This window comes from Ovis aries, chromosome 4, assembly GCF_016772045.2.
Source record: "Ovis aries strain OAR_USU_Benz2616 breed Rambouillet chromosome 4, ARS-UI_Ramb_v3.0, whole genome shotgun sequence".
Lineage (NCBI taxonomy): Eukaryota > Metazoa > Chordata > Mammalia > Artiodactyla > Bovidae > Ovis > Ovis aries.
The window spans coordinates 41,681,967-41,708,563 of record NC_056057.1 but is presented as its reverse complement, the minus strand read 5'-3'; the positions used below and the strand labels follow the sequence as shown (position 1 = coordinate 41,708,563).

Genomic DNA, 26,597 nt, shown 5'->3' with positions numbered 1-26,597 from the left:
CTCAAGTGCTGAAAACATTTCTGTTGCAAACATGCGGCAGGTTGCCAAGGTTCTCATGCACAAGATACTTGAGATTAGTCCTTTCACTGGATAATTAAAGGTTTGCAGCTCCCACAAATGCCCATACTGACCACAAAGAAATAACCCAAAGCTGTTTTCTGTTTCACAGGAAGCTGTCCTTGAAGAAGGTACAACTGCTTTTAAAAATTGGGTTAAAATAGACACAGATGTTTATAGACAGTTTTGGATATTCGATGTACAGAATCCAGAGGAAGTGGAAGTTCACAGCAGCAAAATTAAAGTCAAGCAAAGGGGTCCTTACACATACAGGTGAGTGAGTCCCCACAATAAGTGGCACTCTTCCCTTGAGCATATGTATTTCTGAAAATGCTTTCACTTGACAACTGTTGTTTTATTGAAACATACTCGTTATTTTCTTGCCATTAATACACGTTGAAATATTTGTTTCTGCCTATTTAAAACCCTAAAGATGTAATGATGATAAGAAATACATATTTTGTTATGAGTTTACCAGCATCAATTAACTGCCATACATTTAAGAAGCTATAGGAGTTTTACTTATAACATATATTCTAAAGAACTCTAAAATCTGCATGGCAAATAGGAAAAAAATCTATCTAAAAAATGTAAAACCAGAGTATTTTTAAATCCTAAAATTGAAAGTGTGGGTTATAATAGTGTTCTCAAAGTGTGACTGCTGGACCAGTAACATCAGCATCTCCTGGGAACTAGGAAGAAACGCTAATTCTCAGGTCCCACCTTACCAAACATATCGGATACTCTGAGTTTTGGCCAAAGTAATGAATTCAACAAATACCCTGGAGGATTTCAACACATACTCAATTTTGAGAACCTCAACATTAAACTGATTTTCAGTTTAGTTCAGTCACCCTATCGTGTCCAACTTTTTGTGACCCTGTAAATCACAGCATGCCAGGCCTCCCTGTCCATCACCAACTTCCGGAGTTCATTCAAACTCATGTCCATAGAGTTGGTAATGCCATCCAGCCATCTCATCCTCTGCCGTCCCCTTCTCCTCCTGCCCCCAATCCCTCTCAGCATCAGGGTCTTTTCCAATGAGTTGACTCTTTGCATGAGGTGGCCTAAATTGGAGTTTCAGCTTTAGCATCAGTCCTTCCAATGAACACCCAGGACTGATTTCCTTTAGGATGGACTGGTTGGATCTCCTTGCAGTCCAAGGGACTCTCAAGAGTCTTCTCCAATACCACAGTTTTTACATAACCACAAAACCTGCTAAGGATTTCTATTCAAACTATTTTCCAGCTCTTAAGGGTGCTTTTACTTATTCAATAGTTTCATTCATATAATTTACCCACTATTGAGACTAAATATCTTATATGCCTTAATAATTCAACATACTTCTGAACCAAACATTAGACTATTAGAACTAGGGGAAAATAATTAGCCAGGACATTTCAATTTTAAATTAAATAAACTGAAACCAGGGGATATGCTGTGATTTATACAAACTTGAGAATTAGTAACTCTTACACTGTTGAGTAAATTTCTCCTATCTAAATTATAGACTGTTTTTTCTAACTATCAAAGTAAGAAAAGGAGGGGCAGAGGTGCCAAAAACACTAACTTTATTGTAATATTAGGAATATACTTATGGTGCCCACATGGGAACAGAGTTAAGTCCTGCTGTATCATTTGTTACAAAAATTTTTATTGTTCCTCAAGAATAATTTCAACTAGTTATATGCCATGGTCAACTACAAAATATCACATTTTCAATAGTTTCATCAATTCATAGTTTTACTTACTTGTTTTAGACAGTCTGTAATTACATAATTTCTTTCCTTTCCGTGCATTAATATATTTCTATATCAACAACTCACACTCAAATATAATGAAGTAGAGTAGTTGGGAGGGGATGCCTGCTGCTACAGCACGTAATGTAAGCTGTGGAGTGCCGTGGTGTTACTCTGTCCTAGCAATTATCCCCATGTGTCCTAGCTCCAGGCATATGCCTATGACTATTCACAACTCTCTCAGAGATTACCTGGTTTTCATTGTTACAGAAAAAAAATCTTACCTTCAAATAAAATTTTATCTTTTTCAGAGTCTTACAGTTCTTATGTCATTATCAAAAGCCTATGTGAATATCTGGTTTCAAAAAAAATGATGTAGCTATGATTTGTGCATTTTAAAATCTAGAATTCACATATGACCTAATAAGAATCTAAGCATAATTTTAAAAATCAGAACTCAGTGAACTGATGGCATGTAAGAAAGAATAGTTGTTAGAATTTGACAACTTACCACAATTTTTGTTTAATTTTTTGTTTGTTTTGAGAGGTTATGTTTTGACTTTTAAGGATACTAATTGTGGTATAGAAAAACACAATACTGACTCCTCTCCTAGTCCTGCTCTGATAGGTGGCAGTTAATATATATTTTATTTTTAAAGGAGCGGACCTCTCTCTCTAAGGGATAAAAGTGAAATGAGTAAGATGTAATTGATTTACTTGGAGGAGCAAAGAGGTGAGGGTTGGAAAGAGAAGTTAGTTTGCAACTAAAGTACACAAACAATAAATTTGTATATATATAACAGGGAAAAGAAACGCAAAAAAGCAAAATGGCTGTCTGGGGAGGCCTTACAAATAGCTGTGAAACGAAGAGAAGTGAAAAGCAAAGGAGAAAAGGAAAGATACAAGCATCTGAATGCAGAGTTCCAAAGAACAGCAAAGAGATAAGAAAGCCTTCCTCAGCAATCAATGCAAAGAAATAGAGGAAAACAGAATGGGAAAGATAGAGATCTCTTCAAGAAAATTAGAGATACCAAGAGAGCATTTCATGCAAAGATGGGCTCGATAAAGGACAGAAATGGTATGGACCTAACAGAAGCAGAAGATATTAAGAAGAGGTGGCAAGAATACACAGAAGAACTGTACAAAAAAGACCTTTATGACCAAGATAATCACGATGGTGTGATCACTCACCTAGAGCCAGACATCCTGGAATGTAAAGTCAAGTGGGCCTTAGCAAGCATCACTACGAACAAAGCTAGTGGAGGTGATGGAATTCCAGTTGAGCTATTTCAAATCCTGAAAGATGATGCTGTGAAAGTGCTGCACTCAGTATGCCAGCAAGTTTGGAAAACTCAGCAGTGGCCACAGGACTGGAAAAGGTCAGTTTTCATTCGAATCCCAAAGAAAGGCAATGCCAAAGAATGCTCAAACTACCGCACAATTGCACTCATCTCACACGCTAGTAAAGTAATGCTCAAAATTCTCCAAGCCAGTCTTCAGCAATATGTGAACCGTGAACTCCCTGATGTTCAGGCTGGTTTTAGAAAAGGCAGAGGAACCAGAGATCAAATTGCCAACATCGCTGGATCATGGAAAAACAAGAGAGTTCCAGAAAAACATCTATTTCTGCTTTATTGCCTATGCCAAAGCCTTTGACTGTGTGGATCACAATGAACTATGGAAAATTCTGAAAGAGATGGGAATACCAGACCACCTGACCTGCCTCCTGAGAAACCTGTATGCAGGTCAGGAAGCAACAGTTAAAACTAGACATGGAACAACAGACCGGTTCCAAATAGGACAAGGAACTCGTCAAGGCTGTATATTGTCACCCTGCTTATTTAACTTATATGCAGACTACGTCATGAGAAATGCTGGACTGTAAGAAGCACAAGCTGGGATCAAGATTGCCGGGAGAAATATCAATCACCTCAGATATGCAGATGACAGCACCCTTATGGCAGAAAGTGAAGAGGAACTAAAAGGCCTCTTGATGAAAGTGAAAGAGGAGAGTGAAAATGTTGGCTTTAAGTTCAACATTCAGAAAATGAAGATCATGGCATCTGGTCCCATCATTTCATGGGAAATAGATGGGGAAACAGTGTCAGACTTCATTTTTTTGGGGCTCCAAAATCACTGCAGATGGTGACTGCAGCCATGAAATTAAAAGACGCTTACTCCTTAGAAGGAAAGTTATGACCAACCTAGATAGCATATTCAAAAGCAGAGACATTACTTTGCCAACAAAGGTCCATCTAGTCAAGGCTATGGTTCTTCCAGTGGTCATGTACAGATGTGAGAGTTGGACTGTGAAGAAAGCTGAGCACTGAAGAACTGATGCTTTTGAACTGTGGTGTTGGAGAAGACTCTTGAGAGTCCCTTGGGCTGCAAGGAGATCCAACCAGTCCATTCTAAAGGAGATCGGTCCTCGGTGTTCCTTTGGAAAGAATTCCTTTGGAAGGAATGATGCTAAAGCTGAAACTCCAGTACTTTGGCCACGTCATGTGAAGAGTTGACTCATTGGAAAAGACTCTGATGCTGGGAGGGATTGCAGGAGGAAAAGGGGACGACAGAGGATAAGATGGCTGGATGGCATCACCGACTCAATGGACATGAGTCTGAGTGAACTCCGGGAGTTGGTGATGGACAGGGAGGCCTGGCCTTTTGCAATTCATGGGGTCGCAAAGAATTGGACACCACTGAGCAACTGAACTGAACAATATTAAAGGAATTTATGATTAACTATGAGTCATTTTGCCTCAACAGGTCAATAAAACAGTTCTTAGTGTCTGTTTGCTGCTAAGTCACTTCAGTAGTGTCCGACTCTGTGAAACTCCATAGACGTCAGCCCACCTGGCTCCCCCATCCCTGACATTCTCCAGGCACAACACTGGAGTGGGCTGTCCTTTCCTTCTCCAATGCATGAAAATGAAAAGTGAAAGTGATATCACTCAGTTGTCCGACTCTTAGCGACCCCATGGACCGCAGCCTACCAGACTCTTCTATCCATGGGATTTTCCAGGCAAGAGTACTGGAATGGGGTGCCATTGCCTTCTCCATAGTGTCTGTTTAGATGCCTTAAATAATAGGAAAATGACTGGTTACATTTCAGGAAAAGCTAATAGCTTTTTCCATCAATTAAATCCTGAGTTCAGTTGAAACTGGAAGTGGAGGAAAAGTATTGTTCAGTCACTCAGTTATGTCCAACTCTTTGCGACCCCATGAACTGCAGCAAGCCAGGCTTCCCTGTCCTTCACTATCTCCCAGAGTTTGCTCAAACTCAAGTCCATTGAGTCAATGATGCCATCTCACCATCTCATCGTCTGTTGCCCCCTTCTCCTCCTGTCCTCAATCTTTCTCAGCTCAGGGGCTTTTCCAATGAGTCAGCTGTTCACGTCAGGTGGCCAAAGCATTGGAGCTTCAGCATCAGGCCTTCCAATGAGTATTCAGGGTTGATTTACTTTAGGATTGACTGGTTTGATCTCCTTGCTGTCCAAGGGACTCTTAAGAGTCTTCCAGCACCACTGTTCAAAAGCATCAATTCCTCGGCACTTGGCCTTCTTTATGGGTCCAGCTCTCACATCCGAACATGACTACTGGTAAAACCATAGCCTTGACTAGATGGACCTTTGGTGGCAAAGTAATATGTCTGTTTTTTTAATATGCTGTCTAGGTTTGTCATAGCTTTCCTTCCAAGGAGCAAGTGTCACTGTCAAGGCTGCAGTCACCTTCTGCTGTGATTTTGGAGCCCAAGAATATAGTCTGTCACTGTTTCCAGTTCTTCCCCATCTATTTCGCCATGAAGTGATGGGACCAGATGTCACGATCTTAGTTTTCTGAATGTTGAGTTTTAAGCCAGCTTTTTTTCACTATCCTCCTTCACCTTCATAAACAGGCTCTTTAGCTTCAGTTTGCTTTCTGCCATTAGGGTGGTGTCATCTGCATATCTAAGGTTATTGACATTTCTCCCGGCAATCTTAATTCTAGCTTGTGATTCATCCAGCCTAGCATTTTGCATGATGTGCTGTGATGTAAGTTAAATAAGCAAGGTGACTATACAGCCTGATGTACTCCTTTCCCAGTTTTAAACCAGTCAGTTTTTCCATGCTGGGTTTTTACTGTTGCTTCTTGACCTGCATACAGGCTTCTCAGGAGGCAAGTAAGGTGGTTTGGTATTCCCATCTTTTAAGAATTTTCCACGGTTATTTGTGATCCACAGCCAAAGGCTTTAGCGTAGTCAATGAAGCAAAAGTAGATGTTTTTTCTGGAATTCCCTTGCTTTTTGTATGATCCAACAGATGTTTGCAATTTGATATTTGGTTCCTCTACCTTTTCTAAATCCAGCTTGTACACCTGGAAGTTCTTGGTTTATATACTGTTGAAGCCTAGATTGAAGCATCTTGAGAATTACCTTGCTAGAATGTGAAATGAGTGCAATTGTGTGGTAGTTTGAACATTCTCTGACATTGCCCTTCTTTGGGATTGGAATGGAAACCAACCTTTTCCAGTGGAGAAGGATGTCCCTCCACAATCAGAAGCACAGGCTTATTTAGCTTTGGCTGCTAATGCGAAGTTGATGAAACTCTGGCAGGATGTGACATGGATCAAAGAATAAAATTATCTAGTTTGAGATCTTGCATATGTCTACTCCGATCTACACCAATTCTTTGAAGACCTGGTTAATTCCTTCAGAATATTCTCAGATCCAGTATAATTTTTTTTTAATTCCTCTGCTTTGGTAGGTGTACACAGAAACCAATCTTGGGCTAAAGTAGAGGGGAACTCCTCCCTTTGATATCATTAACCAACACTTTCTAGAACCTGTACATAGTCTAATTTTTAAACCAAAATTGAGTTATTATGTCCTCTTACACAATGGAGTATTACTCAGCCATTAAAAAGAATACATTTGAATCAGTTCCAATGAGGTGGATGACACTAGAGATTATACAGAGTGAAGTAAGCCAGAAAGAAAAACACCAATACAGTATACTAACGTATATATATGGAATTTAGAAAGATGGTAACGATAACCCTGTTTGCGAGACAGCAAAAGACACACAGATGTATAGAACAGTCTTTTGGACTCTGCGGGAAAGGGAGAGGGTGGGATGATTTGGGAGAATGGGGTTGAAACATGTATAATATCATATAAGAAACGCATCGCCAGTCCAGGTTTGATGCATGATACAGGATGCTTGGGGCTGGTGCATTGGGATGACCCAGAGATATGGTATGGGGAAGGAGGTGGGATTCAGGATGGGGAACACGTGTACCCGTGGTGGAGTCATGTTAATGTATGGCAAAACCAATACAATATTGTAAAGTAATTAGCCTCCAATTAAAATAAATAAATTTATATTTAAAAAAAGTACATTTTAAACACAGACCTCAGTTTAAAGAATTTTTCTCTTAGTGATCGCCATCTACTGGTATAGTGTTGTAACTACAACTAAGAAAACAATCTGGGTCAAAACTATGTTGCTATTATTTCAATTATTATACATATATAAATCTTCCTGAAAATTAAAGTATTTTAACAGTAAATTTTTAATAATATGTAATCTAAGTTTAAAATATAATTTTCTAAGAGGAAATAATAATTGAGTAGTAATAGACTATCCTGGCTGCTGTTTTAGATTTTTGTATTCTGTGTCTGCAGTACTCCAAGAAGAGTGAACAAGAAAGCTTTAATGAAATTATATTAGAAATAAGATATGTATCTATATTTTTGTTAATTCACTCTTTAAAGAATATGAACCATTATTTATTCATTCTAAAATATTTACCAAGAAGTTACCATTTACCAGATACTGCTTGGGCATACAGAACACACATAATACCTATCCTACAGGAATTTACAATTTTATTATACCTGATTGAAATCAAGTCAGGTTTTCTCTGGTTTATTTTTGTTTCCACACTTCAGTTTCACGTTTTTTCAGTGTTTACCTTAGTCAGATAACAACAGGTATCTACTATAACCTCACATAATAGATGTTCAGGTAAATGATAGAGCAATGAATAACGTATACCTTATTTTATCTCACTAAATATCTTTTGCTTGCAAAAGAGTTTTCCCCATGAAACCACCCTTCATCTCTTTCCTAAAGTACCAAAGATGGTACTTTGCCTAGAGGTGTTAGAGCGAGAAGCTTAGATGTAATAAGTTTAATATATGGGGCAAGGATTGAGGGGAAATGATCTGTCAAGTAGAAAGTATATTTCACTAGCATCTTTAATTCTTATGAAAACATTGGAGACTATGGAAGCCAATACAGGAAAGTCTGTGCACTTTGAGCAGTCTTTCTCTTATGTGAAAACATGCTCTTACTACTCCCTTGTTTAAAACTCTTTCTTCTTCTCACCTTCAGGATAAAAGCTAAACATTTCTTTATGGGATGCAACCCTTTTAAGTCCAGATCTTACCTATTTTAATCACTTCATTTCCACCACTCTCCTTGCTCGTTAAACCAACCATATTGAAACATCTGAATTACTAAAATAACACATTTACCTAACACATGCTATTTTCTATCTCATTTTACCTAAGCTTCTATTTGTCACTTGGAACATTTAATATGGAATTGTATCCTGTCCATTATCCCCACCATAACCCCTAGCCTGAGTTTGTACCTTTTCGATGTTTTCCCACAAACCTGTGTAAACTCCTATAATGACACATATTCCTTCTCCTCTGCTATGCACACCCAAGATTCCTCTTCTCTAGTTTGCTGGAGGCTCAGCATTGGCTTATTTATCATTTCAATCCACTTGTTTACCCTAATTTCTGACATAATCTATGTACTCAATAATCGCTGCTTAAATGAATGGCATTTGAGAATTAATGTTTATTTGAATAACTATTTTGAATTTTAACTTCTGTTAAAATGAATGACATTCATTTGAAACAACGGTTTTGAGTTTTAGTTCCTCCTGTTTTTCAGAGTTCGTTATCTAGCCAAGGAAAATATAACCTACGACCCTGAGACCCACACGGTCTCTTTCCTGCAGCCCAATGGCGCCATCTTTGAACCCTCGCTATCAGTTGGAACTGAGGATGACACGTTCACCATTCTCAACCTGGCTGTAGCAGTGAGTAGACAAACCGCAAAATTACTGGTTTCGAAATCCTCTAGAACCCAACTGTAAATAACCTCATGATTAAAACTACAATTAGATATCTTTTTTTTCATTTTTATAAAAATGCTTTCTTATGCTATTATTTTGAATTACGATCATTTGGAAAGATGACAAGATCATAGAATGATCAACTGAAGACTGATTAGAAGACCATTTAGAGTGTATCATTTTAAAAAGGATTTATGGGGCTTCCCTCGTGGCTCAGTGATAAAGAATCCGCCTGATAAAGAATCCGCCTGATAATGCAGGAGACATGAGTTCAATCCCTGGTCCAGGAAGATCCCACATGCCTCAGAGCAGCTAAGCCTGTGCACCACAACTATTGAGCATGTGTTCTACAGCTGGGGAGCGCAACTACTGAGCCCACATGCCTCAGCTACTGAGGTCTGCACACCCCAGAGCCCATGCTCTGCACCAAGAGAAGCCACCACCACGAGAAGCCCACGCACCACAATCAGAGACTGGCCCTGCTCAAGGCAACTAGAGAGAAGCGTGCCCAGCAGTGAAGACTCAGCACAGCCAAAATAAATCACTCATGAAAAATATAAGTAAAATTTGTCAAAAAGTAGGACTCAACTTGAAACTCTTCTTCCTGTGGCCCACACACCACAGAGAAATGTAATCATTAAGAGATGAAATAATATACTTTTAGTCCTGGCTAGATTCGGCAGTCGTTTTAAAAATAGCTGGAAATTGTTTTATTCAGTTTAATTCTTGTATTTACATTTATTTGTTAAGAAAGTGATATTGCAGTTGGTGTCTTAAACCATGATTTTTTTTTTTTTTTTTGCAGGCTGTACCACATCTCTATCCAAATTCATTTATTCAAGGAATACTCAATTCACTTATCAAAAAGTCCAAATCTTCCATGTTTCAAAACAGAACTTTGAAAGAACTACTGTGGGGCTATACGGATCCATTCTTGAATTTGGTTCCATATCCTGTTACCACTACAGTTGGTGTGTTTTATCCTGTGAGTAACAATTATAAATCTTGATACTGTTAAGACTTTTAACTGGATAAATATAATCACATTGACAATTCATAAGTTTATCATTTAGTGTGTCAACTGTGTTTCTGATCTCAGAGTACCTACTCTGAGTCCTTAAAAGTCACTTTTAAAAGTTTAAAAAGTGAATTGAATACTCAACTCACTTATCAAAAAGTCAAATTCTGATGTTTCAAAAGAGAACTTTAAAAAAAACTATATATACTAGTGGGCCTATAAGGATCCATTCTTGAATTTGGTTCCATACCCTACTGCTACAGTTGGTTCATTTTATCCTGTAACAATATAAATGTCAATATTATTAGACTTTAACCAGATTAATATAATGGCATTGGTAATTCACAGTTTTATTATTCAGTGTGTTAACCCTATTTCTTAACCCTATTAATGTATTAACCCTAATAAATATTCTCACTATTTCAAAGTTTATCTCACCTAGTTTTATCTTTCCTAGTTGGTAGGGTGGTGGGAGGGGAGTTCAGGGTTGGGAACGCATGTACACCTGTGGTGGATTCATATCAATGTATGGCAAAACCAATACAGTACTGTAAAGTAAAAAAATAAAAAATAAATTAAACTAACAATCAAGTTTCCATTCTTTGACAAATTGTCTAAATACTTGTCTATATAAATTGTCTAAAATTAAGTCGTAGGGTGGAAAAACTTAGAACACTTTCAATTTTGGTTTTCTGTCTATGCACAATCAAGTTGAATGCCCAGTTTTTATATGAAATGTATTCATCATACCATTCTTCCTTCTCTAGACCTCCTAAAAGTTTGTTTGAATGTAAATTTAAAAGTTACCTGAAATTCTACACAACAAGAAGGATAAATCAGCAATGTCATATTTTCATAGAGTTAGTTTATAAAAACATCTAAAAATGCCATGAAAGGACATATAGGAAATTTAAGAAGATGTGAACTTGGTGATGTACTTAGTTATTGTTTAATGTTTTGGGCCATGAAAAGAACCAGTTGATTACTGCATTTTAAGTTGAATATGAATTCATTTGGCACTTTATTAGATATCAGTTATATTCTTTAATTATTTTAATTGAGATGATTTTTAGGATTGCAAGGTTATATATCAACTAAATTTAAGTATAGAAGCCTTAAAGGATAATAAATTCAATTATTATTTACCTAAAAGACTCAATTCTTTCCTTGGCTAATTCTGTTTTTCATTTTGTGTACCTAAATTTTAGTAACCACATATTAGAGATCATAACATTGAGAAAACTTCAGGAAAGCTGTCATATTTCTCATAGGTTTTGTTAACTATCTGTTCACCTCAATATAATAGGACTAGTGATCAAAATGGCCTTTCTGGCTTAATTACAAGAGTACTGGAGTTGGATTATGTCAGCTTCTGATCGTTGTTTTCTTCCTTCATCTCAGCATCTAGCACGTATTTCTAGGTACTTTTTATATCTTGTTTTTATAAAATATTAGAAATCAGTAATTTTAAAAATTAATCACATATATTTCAAATCATATAAAATAATTGTGAACAGCCAGTGTCTGAGAAATGCAAAAGTGAATTAATTACATACTTTATAATTTGGAAAGCATGGCTTGTTTTAGAAGTAATTTTTTCTTGTTTGTATTTATTTCTTCAGTACAACAACACTGCAGATGGAGTTTATAAAGTTTTCAATGGAAAAGATGACATAAGCAAAGTTGCCATAATTGACACATATAAAGGCAAAAAGTAAGTATACAGGCAAAGTGAGGGGTGTGTGTGTGTGTGTGTGTGTGTGTGTGTGTGTGCGTGCGTGCGTGCGTGCGTGCGTGCGTGTGTGTGTGTGTGACTAGGATGCTTTAAGGCAGGCAAGAAACTTATTTACCGACTGGTAAGGCACAGGCACCAATCTATAGAACAAAGTTGCCTGTATCTCAGCCCTTAGAAACTCCTGGTCTACTAGGCATTAACCTTTTAGTTGTGATGACTGGTCACACCAGTACATAGCTGCTGAGTATCAGCCCTACTGGAGGGTTCACCTTTATGAACAGGTGTCTTCTATATAGAAATCTAAAGGGGCTGCTTTTATCTGTGTTGCATAATCAGAGTTTTCATGCACACTTCAATTACATAACAGCAAATTAAAAGGAAGAATATCATTATGTCAACTCATCATCCAGGAGCTAGGAAAATATACTTTTTTTTTATACTGAGCACAAAATAAAAATATTGTTCATTCCAGTGACATGACTAAACAGGTCTATAAAGACGGAAGCTTAATGAATCCATGCCACAACTTTTATGACTTTCCCCTTCCAAATGTTCTTAAAATAACTCAGCTTTTTAAAAAAGCCTATCATTATAAAAATGGAATTATTATTTCCTGTTTAAAACTGACATATTGAACTTGAAAATAAAGAGCACATATTCTGTGAAGTAGTAGTAAAATGAGATATGTTCACATGGCCACAATTTTCTACTTTTCTCTAACTCCTGCTGCTTATCTGTAGTACGTCTAATCTGTCGTATGTCTAAAATAGGATAGAACCCCAATAAATACCAAGGAAAAAAAGACTTTTCTCCTCAAAGTTAAAATGAGTTTTAGATCAGTGATTTCGTGACAAAGAATAATCAAAATCAAGAGATGAAACATTTTTATTAAGCAAGCATTACCTCACACTGAGTTCCTATCTAAAATTTGTGTAAAACAGTTAAATAGTTACTCATATTCCTTGTTCATCTACAGAGTCCATAGTCACGTTTTTTTTTTTACAAGAAAATCTAATGGAGGGAAAAAACACCTCTAAATGCTCATTTCATGGGATATCATATCAGTGTTCATATATTGAGTACAGTGAGCATTTCTTTAATTTCAATATTACAGAGAGGTTTTGAGGAGTTACTGAGTGCTCCTAATTGGAATAAGAATTTCACATGAGTTTAAGGTTAAGATAAGGTTAATTTAACTGACCATGGCAAGACTGAGCATGATTGACAGCTTATTGTGTTTCAAATAGAAGCAACAGCTTGCCTTGACATGTTACGTATGATATGTTAGGAGGGTGAAAAACCCATTTTCTATCACCAAAAAGTGGCCGAGACTGCAGAGAAACAATCACTACCATTGTTTGTATTGTTTCCAGTTATATGTATATGTATATTTCATGAAAATACCAGAGTATAAATTAATAAACCCCATTCTAGTTTAATGTCAATTCATGCAAAGTTAAAAGAGGGGAAAAGTATAAATTGATTATTTACATTTCCGGTCACTTCTGATCAAACATCTGCTTCTTTGCTCCTCCACACTCCCCTCTTTTCCCTCATACTGAGTTTACATCAGTTACCTACTTAATATTTTCCTCCTATTCAGTTGAACACTCAATATACTATGCAATAATCCACTTCTCCCACCTGAACACAGAAATTTAATTCTAAACAGAGATCTAAATTTCTAATAAATATTTCTCAAAAAATGTTTAAGAACTCGGTCTGCTCCAAGTTGTTCCTAACAAAATTTATTAGTTTTTATTTTATAATCTGGCCACTTTATGGTATCAGGCACTTCATTTACCTCAGCAAGATGAAAACTTCTAACAAAACATAGACCAAATGATTTAGAATATTTCTTAAATTTAGTATCTGTCACAACTAGTCTCATCAATGTTTATTACTTTAGCAGAAGTAAGGCTTTCCCAGTGGCTCAGTGGGTAAAGAATCCACCTGCAATGTAGGAAACTCTCTGTAATGCAGGAGACCCAAGTTCAAGCCCTGGGTCAGGAAGATTGCCAGGAGAAGGATACTAGCAAGTCACTCCAGTATTCCTGCCTGGAAAATCCTATGGACAAAAGAGCCTGGTGGGCTACAGACTCCTGTAAGAGTCAGACACAACTTCACAACTAAACCATCCCCCCACCACCACTTGAACCATAAAAGACCAATTAATGTGAGATGGTGCTCTTGGAATGCGAATGTTCATTTCCTTTTTTTTTCCCCTAAGGCATCTCTCCTATTGGGCAAGTTATTGTGACATGATTAATGGTACAGGTAAGGGTATTTGTTTTGTGATAATACCACAATGAAACCCCCTCCTTTCTCCCACAAATCTACCATCATACCCACGATATTCTGGATAGGTATGCTTTTACCTATCTTTGTATCCCTACGACATAATTCAGAGTCTCAATTCCTATACAGGCTTCAGTTCAGTTCAGTCACTCAGTTGTGTCCGACTCTTTGCAACCCAATGAGTCACAGCACGCCAGGCCTCCCTGTCCATCACCAACTGCCGGAGTTCACTCAGACTCATGTCCATCGAGTTGGTGATGCCATCCAGCTATCTCATCCTCTGTCATCCCCTTTTCCTCCTGCCCCCAATCCCTCCCAGCATCAGAGTCTTTTCCAATGAGTACTCTTTTCCAATGAATACACCTCACTCTTCACATGAGGTGGCCAAAGTACTGGAGTTTCAGGTTTAGCATCATTCCTTCCAAAGAAATCCCAGGGCTGATCTCTTTCAGAATGGACTGGTTGGATCTCCTTGCAGTCCAGGGGACTCTCATGAGTCTTCTCTAACACCACAGTTCAAAAGCATCAATTCTTCGGTGCTCAGCTTTCTTCACAGTCCAACTCTCACATCCATACATGACTACTGGAAAAACCATAGCCTTGACTAGACGGACCTTTGTTGGCAAAGTAATAGTAACTACCTAATCTGATGGAATGTCTCAAGATTAACCACTAAAGATAAACCATTACTGCATTCCTAGGGAAATGTTTGCTTTGTAAAGACTAATTAACTGACTTACTGGTCGCAGAAGTAAAGAGGTTAGTAGTTACTGTTCACATCTATTGTACATACTGTGTAGATAATAATTTATGAGTGAAAGAATTTAACAATCAACATAATTATAAAAGGTAAAACACTGTTCTCCATAGTGGCTGTACTAGTTTGCATTCCCACCAACAGTGTAGGAGGGTTCCCTTTTCTCCACACCCTCTCCAGCATTTATTGCTTGCAGATTTTTGGATCGCAGCCATTCTGACTGGTGTGAAGTGGTACCTCATTGTGGTTTTGATTTGCATTTCTCTAATAATGAGTGATGTTGAGCATCTTTTCATGTGTTTGTTAGCCATCCGTATGTATGGGGAGGGAGGTGGGAGGGGGGTTCATGTTTGGGAATGCATGTAAGAATTAAAGATTTTAAAATTTAAAAAAAATAAAAAATAAAAAAAGAAATAAATTTTAAAAAAAAAAGGTAAAACATATATCCAAATGGAGGTTTCAATATGAAGAAGAATCAATAACCTTGCAAGGGGAGCCATCTATTTTGAATAAGATGATCATAATTACGGAGAAAAGAACAACAGTAGCAAAAAAAATAAGGTTATATATGTGTTAACCAATACATACCTGTACTGGATATTGTTACCAACCATGATAAAACATGCAAAAATGAAATTCTAAACTAGAGTTGGGAAGAAATCATGAAGTTAAAAGTATCTAAGAGAAAAACAGAAGTAAAAATACTAGGAGTAGAGGTATATTGGGCAGACCAAGGACTCTGATGGATTCTCTTTGAGACAGATTGTTGGTTACACACTAGGAAAAGAGTGTAAAGAAACAGAAAACATTCCAATGTTGTTAGCATGATAGAAGTACTTACTATACCTTCTCCAATAAGCTTAAAGAGGTATAAAATTGAAATATTGATTTACATTTGAATGTATTAAAAAAAAAGGGGGTCCTGTTAGTATGCACAATCCTGGGGTTATGACACACGGTAACTGCTGGTATCATTATGACAGAATCTTTGATGATATTTAAAGCTTTTCAATGTATTATTTTCCTTTCATGTTTAAGGTGTTGGGAAGGCAGTTGTAGGCAATGCCCATTCAGAGACCCATCTGGGCATTTAAGCTAATCTTCAATAACCCATTATCTTAAAGGCAGGATTGAGTTTACTGATTTTCTGTTATAAGTGAAATGTGAGAAGATTCCAAAGTTAGTGCTGTTACTAGAAAAAGAATGTGGTATTCATAATTGAAGGCTAGGTCTTACTGTTTTGAACAAACACATTCAGCAGTGGCTCATTTTGCTGATACTCATTTGTGGAGTAAATGGAGGAAATTATCTAGTTATTTCTTCTTATATTCAATGTGTGCCATGGATAATAACCATTGTAGGGGTTCAGTAAACTCAACAAATGCTTTTTATGTTTTGATGTATACAATTTCAAACTATCTGCATGAAATCCTGCTTAGAGAGAGAACTTCAAAAAATGATTTTAAAAATGTTAATCAGCCATAAGGGTAGGTGAATGAATCCACAATCAAAAGTAAGAACAACATTTACCGAAAGGACGTGTAAAGGAACCTCAAAGTAAGGAAATTTCCACTCTACTGATTGTTTTTCTACCCTATCATAGTTGTAACAACAGGTGATTTGACCATTAAAAAAAAAAAACCCTCATTTATTTTTAAACAGTGGGAAAATCTGATACAAAACTGAATACCAATGAATGTGGACAGTATACAGACTTGTTGAATAAGGTAGCAGCTAGTCACCTGTCCATATTAAGTACCTGAAATAGGGTTAGTACAAACCAAAATGTGCCATAGGTACACATGGGATTTTGTTAATTTTTTATTGATTATGTGTAAAATTATGTGATTTTGGATATACTGGGTTAAATATAACTGATACTTTTATCATTTTAAAATGTGGCTATTGGAGGATTTAAAAATTACATGTATACAAATTCCTGAATCAACTGGCCAGTAAGATGGCAAGGCAGAAGAGTTTGAGTTCATCCCTTCTTTCAAAAACACCCAAATCACAACTGATTGCTCAACAACCATCCACAACAACATCAGCAAAATGCTAGAATCATCTAAAAAAGAAAAAAGATACTCTACATCCAAAGACAAAAAAACACAAGACAGAAGGAGGGGCAAAGTCATGATCACAGTGAAACCAAATTCCATATCTGCCAGGTGGTATAATTATTTTCCACAAACTGGGAAAAAAAAAAAAAAACACCACTAGTGGAAGTTCTGGTGAATACCATTTCCTCCCCAAGATCTAGCCCCACCCAACATCCTATATGCTCCAGTGCTGGGGTACCTCATCCAAAACAACCAACAAGGCAGGAACACAGCCCCATCCATCAGCACACGGGCTTTCTGAGTACAGCTCTGCCCACCAAAAGGACTAGACCCAGCTCTACCTGCCAGTGGGCAGGAACAAAAATCCTCCCACCAGGAAGCCTGTGCAAGCCTCTTAGACTCAGATAGTCTTATCCCAGGGGACAGACAGCAGAAGCAAAAAGAACTACAGTCCTACAGCCTACGGAAAAGAAATCACAATCACAGAAAATTAGACAAGATGAGGTTGCAGAAGAATGTGTCCCAGATGATGGAACAAGATAAAACTTGGAAGAACATCGTATTGAAATGGAGATAGGCGATCTACCCAACAAGGGACTCGGAGTAATGAAAGTGAAGATGACACAAGGTCTCATAAAAAGAGCAAGAAGATGTAAGAAATGTCTAAGAGACCTAGAAAAACAAAAGAACAAAAAGAGATGAACAATTCAGTAACTGAAATGAAAAAATCATTAGAAGCAAGCAACAGTAGAGCAACTGAGGCAGAAGAGTGGCTAAGTGAACTAAAAGAATGGTGGAAACCACTGCTGCAGAACAGAATAAAGAAAACAATAATAAAAAGAAATGAAGAGTGCCTAAAAGTCTGGGACAAAGTTAAATGCACCAATATTCACATCTATATGAGTTTCTGAAGGAAAAGAGAGAGAAAAATGAATGCAAATTGCCAAAATTTCCCTAACATGGGAAAGAAAAGAGTGAGTGTAGTACAGGAAGTGCAGAGAGTCTCAGGCAAGATAAACCCAAGGAGGAACATGCCAAAACACACAGTAATTAAATGGACAAATATTTAAGACAAAGAAAAACATTAACAGCAACTAGAGTAAAACAACAAATAACATACAGGGTAACTCCCATAAGATTATCATCTGATTTCTCAGCAGAAATTCAGCAGGCCAGAAGGGAGTGGCATGATATATCCAAAGTGATGAAAGGGAAGGACCTACAACAAAGAATACCCTGTCCAAGAAGACTATCGTTCAGTTGCAACAGAGAAATCAAAAGCTTTACAGAGAACTTATTACCACCAGACCAGATCTGCAACAAATCCTAAAAGAAATTCACTACTAGAAACAAAGAAATTAAGAATGGAAAAGCTTACCGGTAAAGGCAAAAAAAGTAAGAAAGGAAATCATCTGCACAAAAATATGCAAAATATGCTATCAAAACCAGTAACTGTGAGAATAAGGGAGCACAAATGCAAGATATTGGAAATGCACTATTAAAACATCAGCAACTTAAAAAACCTTGTTTATGTATGGACTTCTATATCAAATCCTCATGGTAACAGCAAACTGAAAATCTACAGTAGATACACACAAAAAAATAAAAACAAATTCAACACTGAAGCTAGTCATCAAATAACAACAGAACAAAAGAGAAAGGGAAGAAAAAAGACCTACAGAAGCAAATCCAAAACAATAAAGAATATAGAAATAGGAAAAGATGAAAAAAAAAGAAAAAAGAAATAGGAAAAGACATTGCTAATTAGCTTAAATGTAAATGGATTAAATGCTCCAACCAAAGACAGACTAGCTAAATAGATACTTATATGACTTATATGTATACTGTCTACAGGAGATCCACTTCATATCTAAGTACACATATAAAATGAAAGTCAGAGGATGGAAAAAGGTATTCCATGCAAATGGAAGTCAGAAGAAAGCTGCAGTAGCAACATTCATTAGACAAAAAAGACTTTAAATAAAGACTTTCCCAATAGACAGAGACGGACACTACATAATGATCAAGGGATCAATCCAAGAAGAAGATGTAATAGCTACAAATGTACATGCACCCAAAATAGGAGCATCCTAATATATAAATCAAGTACTAACAGCCATAAAAAGAGAAATCACCAGTAACACAACAATACTGGGGGACTTTAACATCCCACTTTCAGCAATGGACAGATCATCCAGCAGAAGACCAAAGGAAACACAAGCCTTAAAAGAAAGACCAGATGGACTTATAGTGCACTCCATCCAAAAGCAGCAGAGTATACATTCCTTTCAAGTTCACATGGAACTTTCTCCAGGATTGATCACAGGCTGGGCCACAAAGTGAGCCTTGATAAGTTTAGGAAAACTGAAATCATATCAAGAATCTTTTCTGACCACAATGCTATGAGATTAGAATTCAACTTCAAAAAAAAAAAAAAAAACCACTGAAAAAACACAAATGGGTTGAAGATAAACAACATGTTATCAAGAAACCAATAGATCACTGAATAAATCAAAGAATAATAATAAAAGAAAACACCTAGAGACAAATGAAAATAAAAGCATGATGATCCAGAACTTATGGGAAGAAGCAAAAGCAGCTGTAAGAATGAAGTTTACAGCAATACAATCTTATCTCAGGAAGCAATAAAATTTTCACATAAACCTAACCTTACACCTAAAGCAATAGAAAAAGAACAAACACCACCCAAAGTTAGTAGAAGAAAACAAATCATAAAAATCAGAGCAGAATCAAAAAGAAAAAAAAAATAGAAAAGGTCAATAAAACTAAAAGCTGTTCTTTAAAAAGAATCAAAATGGCTAAACCTTTAGCCAGACTCATCAAGGAAAAAAAAAGGGAGAGAGTTCAAATTAATAAAATTAGAATGAAAAAAAAAAACAGAAGTTACAACAAACACCACAGAAATACAAAGGATCATAAGAGACAAACACAAGCAACTGTATGTCAATGAAATGGAAAACCTGGAAGAAATGTACAAATTCTTAGAAAGGTATACGCTCCCATGAATGAATTAAGGAGAAATAGAAAATATGAACGTACCAATCACAAGTACTAAAATTGAAACTGTGCTTTAAAAACTTTTAACAAAAACTGTCCAGGACTAGCTGGCTTCTTGAGAGTGCCTTGGACTGCAAGGAGATCCAACCAGTCCATTCTGAAGGAGATCAGCCCTGGGATTTCTTTGGAAGGAATGATGCTGAAACTCCAGTACTTTGGCCACCTCATGTGAAGAGTTGACTCATTGGAAAAGACTCTGATGCTGGGAGGGATTGGGGGCAGGAGAAGGGGACGACAGAGGATGAGAGGGCTGGATGGCATCACCGACTCAATGGACATAAGTTTGGGTGAACTCTGGGAGTTGGTGATGGACAGGGAGGCCTGGCGTGCTGTGATTCACGGGATCGCAGAGTTAGACACGACTGAGTGACTGAACTGAACTGAGATGCCTTCACAGGTGTATTCTACTAAAAACTTACAGAAGGGTTAAACCTATCCTTCTGAGACTACTGAAAAAATTGCAGTAGAAGGAATATTCTCAAACTCATTCTATGAGGATACCATCACCCTGATACCAAAACCAGACAAAGATACTACAAAAAGGGAAACCATGGGTCATTATCATTGATGAATACAGATGCAAAAAATTTCAACAAACTACTAGCAAACCAAATCAAACAATACATTAAAGGATCACACAACATGATAAGGTGGGATTTATACTATGGATACAAGGATTTTGCAATATCTGGACATCAATCTGTGTGATATATGACATCAAAGAATATTAAAGAATAAAATTATATAACCATCTCAATAGATGGTAGAAAGAGCTTTTGACAAAACTCAATATCCATTGAGATAAAAAAAAAACCTCTAGAAAGTGGGTACAGAGGGGACCTTTCTGAACATACTAAAGGCCATTTATGACAAAAATATAGTTAGCATCATATTCAACAGTTAGAAGATAAAAGCATTTCCTCTAAGACCAGGAACTACTACTATTATTCAATATAGTTTTGGAAGTACTAGTCATGGCAATCAGAGAAGAAAAAGAAATAAAAGAAATCCACATTGGAAAAGAAGTAAAACTGTCATTGCTTGCAGATGACATGATACTATACACAAAGAATCCTAAAGATGCTATCAGAAAACCACTGAATTCATTTTTGAAGAGCTGTAATATAGTTGCTGAAGAAGGAAATGGCAACCCACTCCAGTATTCTTGCCAGGAGAATCCCGTGGACAGAGAAGCCTGGTGGGCTACAGTCCATGAGGTCACATAGAGACTCAACTGAGCGTCTGAGCACAGTAAAGTTGCAGGATAAGTAAATTTGTAATTATTATTACAAAATTATTACACAGAAATCTATTCCATGTCTGTACACTAACAATGAGGGTCGCAAAGAGTTGGACATGACTGAGCGACTGAACTGAACTGAAGGAAACAAAAGACCTATACTCTGAAACTGTATGATTATGAAAGAAATCAAAGACGACACAAACAGATGGAAAGATACATCACATTCTTGTATTCAAAGATCAACACTGTTAAAATGACTGTATTACCCAATGCAATCTAAAGACTCAATGAAATCCCTATCAAATTACCAATGGCATTTTTCACAGAATTAGAAAAAAAAATTTTAAGTGTATATGGAGACATAAAAGACCTTGAATAGCCAAAGCAACCTTGAGAAAGAAAACAAAGTTGGAGGAATCACGGCTCCCTGACTTCAGGCTAGACTGCAAAGTTACAGTCACCAAAACAGTATGGTAGTGTTACCAAAACAGAAATGTAGATCACTGGAACAGGGCAGAAAGCCAGAAACAGCTCACACACATATGGCCAATTAACGTACAGCAAAGTAGGTAAGACTGTACAATGGAGAAAAGACAGGCTCTTCAATAAATGGTGCTGAGAAAATGGGACAAGTACATGTAAAAAAATGAAATTGAACATTCTTTAACACCATATACAAATAAACTCAAAATGGATTAAATAACTAAATTAAATTAAATAACTAAAGACTGAATACTATAAAACTCTTAGAGGAATACATAGGCAGAACACTCTCTGACATAAATCACTGCAGCATCTTTTCTGAGCCACCTCTTAGAGAGGTGAAAATACTGAAATAGAAATAAGAATATAAAAAAAATAGGACATAATTGAACTCAAAACCTTTTGTACAGCAAAGTAAACCATAAACAAAATAAAAAGACAACTCACAATGGGAGAAAATATTTTCAAACAATGCCACCAAGTAATTTCCAAAGTTTTCAACAGCTCATACTCTCTATATATACATATTTTAAAAATTTTTTAAAAAAATGGGCAAAAGACCTAAGTTGACATTTCTTCAAAGAAGACATACAGGTGGCCAAGAAGTACATACAAATGTGCTCAAAATCACTATTTACTAGAAAAATGCAAAACTACAACGAGGTTATCACTTCACAATGGTCAAACTCCATCACCCCAAAACCCACTAACAATAAATGCTGGAGAGGATGTGCAGAAAAGGAAATCTTCCTGTACTGCTGGTAGGAATTTAAACTGGTGACAGTCACAATGGAGAACAGTATGGAGATTTCTTAAGAAACTAAAAATAGCGCTACCATATGATATAGCAATCCCACTCCTGGGCATGTATCTGGATAAAAATGTAGTTCAAAAGGTTATATGCAGCCCAGGATTCATTGCAGTGCTGCTTACCATCGCCAAGACATGGAAGCAACCTAAATGTCCATCAACAGATAAAGAAAATGTGGCACATATATGAAATATTACAGCTATTAAAAAGGATGAAACAGTGCCATTTTCAGCAATATGAATGGACCTGGAGCTTATCATACTAAGTGAAGTAAATTAGACAGAGAAAGACATGGATCATGTCATATTGCTTTTATGCAGAATCTTAACAAAGTGATACAAATGAACTTACCAAACAGACTCACAGACTTAAGACAACAAACTACAGTGACTGAGGGAAAAAGCTGGAGGGGGAGATAGATTTGGAGTTTGGGATTGACATATATACACTATTAATGCTTAAAACAGATAACCCACAAGGACTTACTGTATAGCACAAAGAATGCTAATCAATGCTCTTTTTTAACCTAGATGGGAAAAGAAATTGAAAAAGAATAGATACATGTGTACGTATTACTGAATCATTTTGCTATACTCCTGAAACTAACAAAACATGGTTAATCAACTGATCCAACATAAAATTTAATAAAAGAGAAAGGAATGAGAAAAATAAATTTCTATTTAAAAAATTACATGTACAATTGCTACAGTTCATATTATATTTCTATCAAGCATTTTGGAATCAAGATTTCTTGATTTAAGACACAAACTGCATCTAATCCCTTGCTACTGGCTCAACTTTTAAACAGATGCAGCTTCATTTCCACCTTTTATTGAGAAGACCCGGGTATTGCAATTCTTCTCCTCGGACATTTGCAGGTAAGACAAAGACAATAATGTATTTCTCTAAGTCAGAATTATTTCCCCAAGTGACAAAAGATAAATCAAGAAGACCACACTCAATAGCAGTATATTAGAAAAATGAAATAAATTTAAGGAAGTTTTTTGATATATTAATAAATACAATATAGAATTCATAATGTGTTTATTACATTTCTGAAAACTGAAAGATGTAAAGGGTATTTTGCATGATGCAAATCATTTTCTTCTTTGTCATTTCTAAGCAAGAGCTATTGTTCCTCTCTTTTACTGAAGTAATAGTATGCTTATTAACAGTCAAGAAAGACATGCCCAAGTTTTCTTAAAATGTCTAAAATGATGATATTCCAGGCACAGATCTATGTTGATGTGCTCTACTGACACTACAGCATCCATTCAAATTGGCAGGGCGCAGTAGCTTTCACATAAGCATCAGCACCCACACTGGGCACTGGGTATGCTTGAATCTTTTAGTTTCTAAATTGTGTCTGGTTGAGAAAGCTTTGAAGATCTCTGAAACTTTTCTTATCTGTAAAATTGATGAGAGCAGAATTTCTTCAAATAAGGTCAGTTCAGTTGCTCAGTCGTGCCTGACTCTTTGTGACCCCATGAATAGCAGCACGCCAGGCCTCCCTGTCCATCACCAACTCCCAGAGTTCACTCAGACTCGCGTCCATCGAGTCATTGATGGCATCCAGCCATCTCATCCTCAGTCATCCCCTTCTCCTCCTGCCCCAAATCCCTCCCAGCATCAGAGTCTTTTCCAATGAGTCAACTCTTCACATGAGGTGGCAAAAGTATTGGAGTTTCAGCTTTAGCATCATTCCTTCCAAAGAAATGCCAAGGCTGATCTCCTTCAGAATGGACTGGTTGGATCTCCTTGCAGTCCAAGGGACTCTCAAGAGTCTTCTCCAACACCACAGTTCAAAAGCATACATTCTTCGGTGCTCAGCCTTCTTCACAGTCGAACTCTCACATCCATACATGACCACTGGAAAAACCATTGCCTTGACTAGACGGACCTTAGTCGGCAAAGTAATGTCTCTGCTTTTGAACATGCTATCTAGGTTGGTCATAACCTTTCTTCCAAGGAGTAAGCGTCTTTTAATTTCATGGCCGCAGTCACCATCTGCAGTGATTTTGGAGCCCCAAAAAATAAAGTCTGACACTGTTTCCACTGTTTCCCATCTATTTCCCATGAAGTGATGAGACTGGATGCCATGATCTTCATTTTCTGAATGTTGAGCTTTAAGCCAACTTTTTCACTCTCCTCTTTCACTTTCATCGAGGCTTTTTAGTTCCTCTTCACTTTCTGCCATAAGGGTGGTGTCATCTGCATATCTGAGGTACTTGATATTTCTCCCAGCAATCTTGATTCCAGCTTGTGTTTCTTCCAGCCCAGCGTTTCTCATGATGTACTCTGCATAGAAGTTAAATAAGCAGAGTGACAATATACAGCCTTGACATACTCCTTTTCCTATTTGGAACCAGTCTGTTGTTCCATGTCCAGTTCTAACTGTTGCTTCCTGACCTGCATACAGATTTCTCAAGAGGCAGGTCAGGTGGTCTGTATTCCCATCTCTTTCAGGATTTTCCACAGTTTATTGTGATCCACACAGTCAAAGGCTTTGGCATAGTCAATAAAGCAGAAATAGATGTTTTTCTGGAACTCTCTTGCTTTTTCCATGATCCAGTAGATGTTGGCAATTTGATCTCTGGTTCCTCTGCCTTTTCTAAAACCAGCTTGAACATCAGGAAGTTCACGGTTCATGTATTGCTGAAGCCTGGCTTGGAGAATTTTGAGCATTACTTTACTAGCATGTGAGATGAGTGCAATTGTGCGGTAGTTTGAGATAAGGTCATCTGGGTATCAAAAAAAAAAGTATATAGTGGGATTGAGTGCATTGCCAAGTTTATGGTGGATAGCTGTAAATGATAGGAGTGTAGAAGGCAGATATTAAACACCAGCATGCACACACTCAAGCAGAACTTCTCTCCATGATTAAGTTTTGGGACATTGAAACTTTATTTTTATCTCATTGAAACTGGGCACAAATTAAGGATTTGAGAGTCATCAATAATTAATCCACAGAAGAAATGAACCATGAGAAATGTCTGCTGTATACTCTATGTGGTTAGCCGCTCAGTCATGTCCAACTGTTTGCGACTCTGTGGACTGTAACTGTGGCCCACCAGGCTCCACTATCTGTGTGATTCTCCAGGCAACAAAACTAGAGTGGTTGCCATTCCCATCTCAAGGGATAAATACTCTATTGCAGTTCACAAACAAAAATTAATCTCAGAAGCTTTTGAAAACAAAGGTAAGGATAGCTCATATCCAAGTACTGAGTTCTGGCATACTTTAAAATCTCTCAATATTTTTTTCCTAAGAATTAAACAGGAATTCTAAGAAGATTACATAATTTTCCTAAGTTAATGCAATAATGTAAATTTAAAAATAGGAGAAAATGGATCTCCAGAACGAAGTTCGGTTTCCCAGAATGAACCTCTTTTGTGTCTGTGTTTAGGTCATTTTATGCTGTGTTTGGAGCCGAAATTAATCTAAAAGGAATCCCTGTGTATAGATTTGTTCTTCCATCCAGGATTTTTGCATCTCCACTTCAAAATCCAGACAACCACTGTTTCTGCACAGAAAAACTTCTCTCAAAAAATTGTACCTTATATGGTGTGCTAGACATTAGCAAATGCAAAGAAGGTGAGTTTACAGGTTCTTAATGTCACAATCCATGGCATAATTTGCATTATTCTTTAAACCAGGTAAACTTAAGCCAGGTTTGTTTTCCACAAGAAATTTAAAGTGAGAAAGCAACAATGGCAGAAGGTGGTAGGCTGTTTTTGTTCTGATTTTCACTGTTGCAAAATTTAGTTGTTATTAGGTAAAACCACCCTGATATTTTTCTGTGCTACTTTGGAAAATAAATTTTAAGGTTCTTTGCTCATTTTTTAACTGATTATTTTTTTGAGTTGTGTGAATTCCTTGTATATTTTGGATGTTACTTACTTATGGGATACAAGTTCTGAAAATATTTTTCCCACCCATAGGTGGCCTTTTCATTTTTGATGGTGTCCTGTGCTGTGCAGAATCTCTGTGCTCTTTTTAGATTTAGGCTAAAATTAGTTACCAGAATACTTTAAACATCCCAACTTATCTAACATTTTTCTAACTTTTCTATCCTAGAAAATGGTAAATAAAAATAAGTGTATTTCAGGAAGTCTCCAAAACAAGAATTGACTCAAAATTTGGAGTTTATCATATTTTGCTCACCTATTTCATATCGGTGTAGG

The 26,597-nt window shown here is 36.8% G+C and overlaps 1 protein-coding gene across 7 annotated transcripts in view; it reads left to right on the top strand.

Moving 5' to 3' along the window:
• The window catches only part of LOC101102230 (platelet glycoprotein 4-like), a 75,317-nt gene that overhangs the window by 34,614 nt on the left and 14,106 nt on the right, over positions 1–26,597 (top strand). For all 7 annotated transcript variants that reach the window (XR_006059620.2, XM_042248474.2, XM_012176569.5 and 4 more), the window contains 7 exons: positions 170–330; positions 8,744–8,891; positions 9,733–9,912; positions 11,568–11,659; positions 13,911–13,957; positions 23,222–23,291; positions 25,820–26,007. Coding sequence is in view for 6 of the 7 variants with exons in the window: in XM_042248474.2 (XP_042104408.1) it covers positions 170–330; positions 8,744–8,891; positions 9,733–9,912; positions 11,568–11,659; positions 13,911–13,957; positions 23,222–23,291; positions 25,820–26,007 (886 nt within the window). In the remaining variant the exon portion in view is untranslated. The remainder of the gene's footprint in view (positions 1–169; positions 331–8,743; positions 8,892–9,732; positions 9,913–11,567; positions 11,660–13,910; positions 13,958–23,221; positions 23,292–25,819; positions 26,008–26,597) is intronic.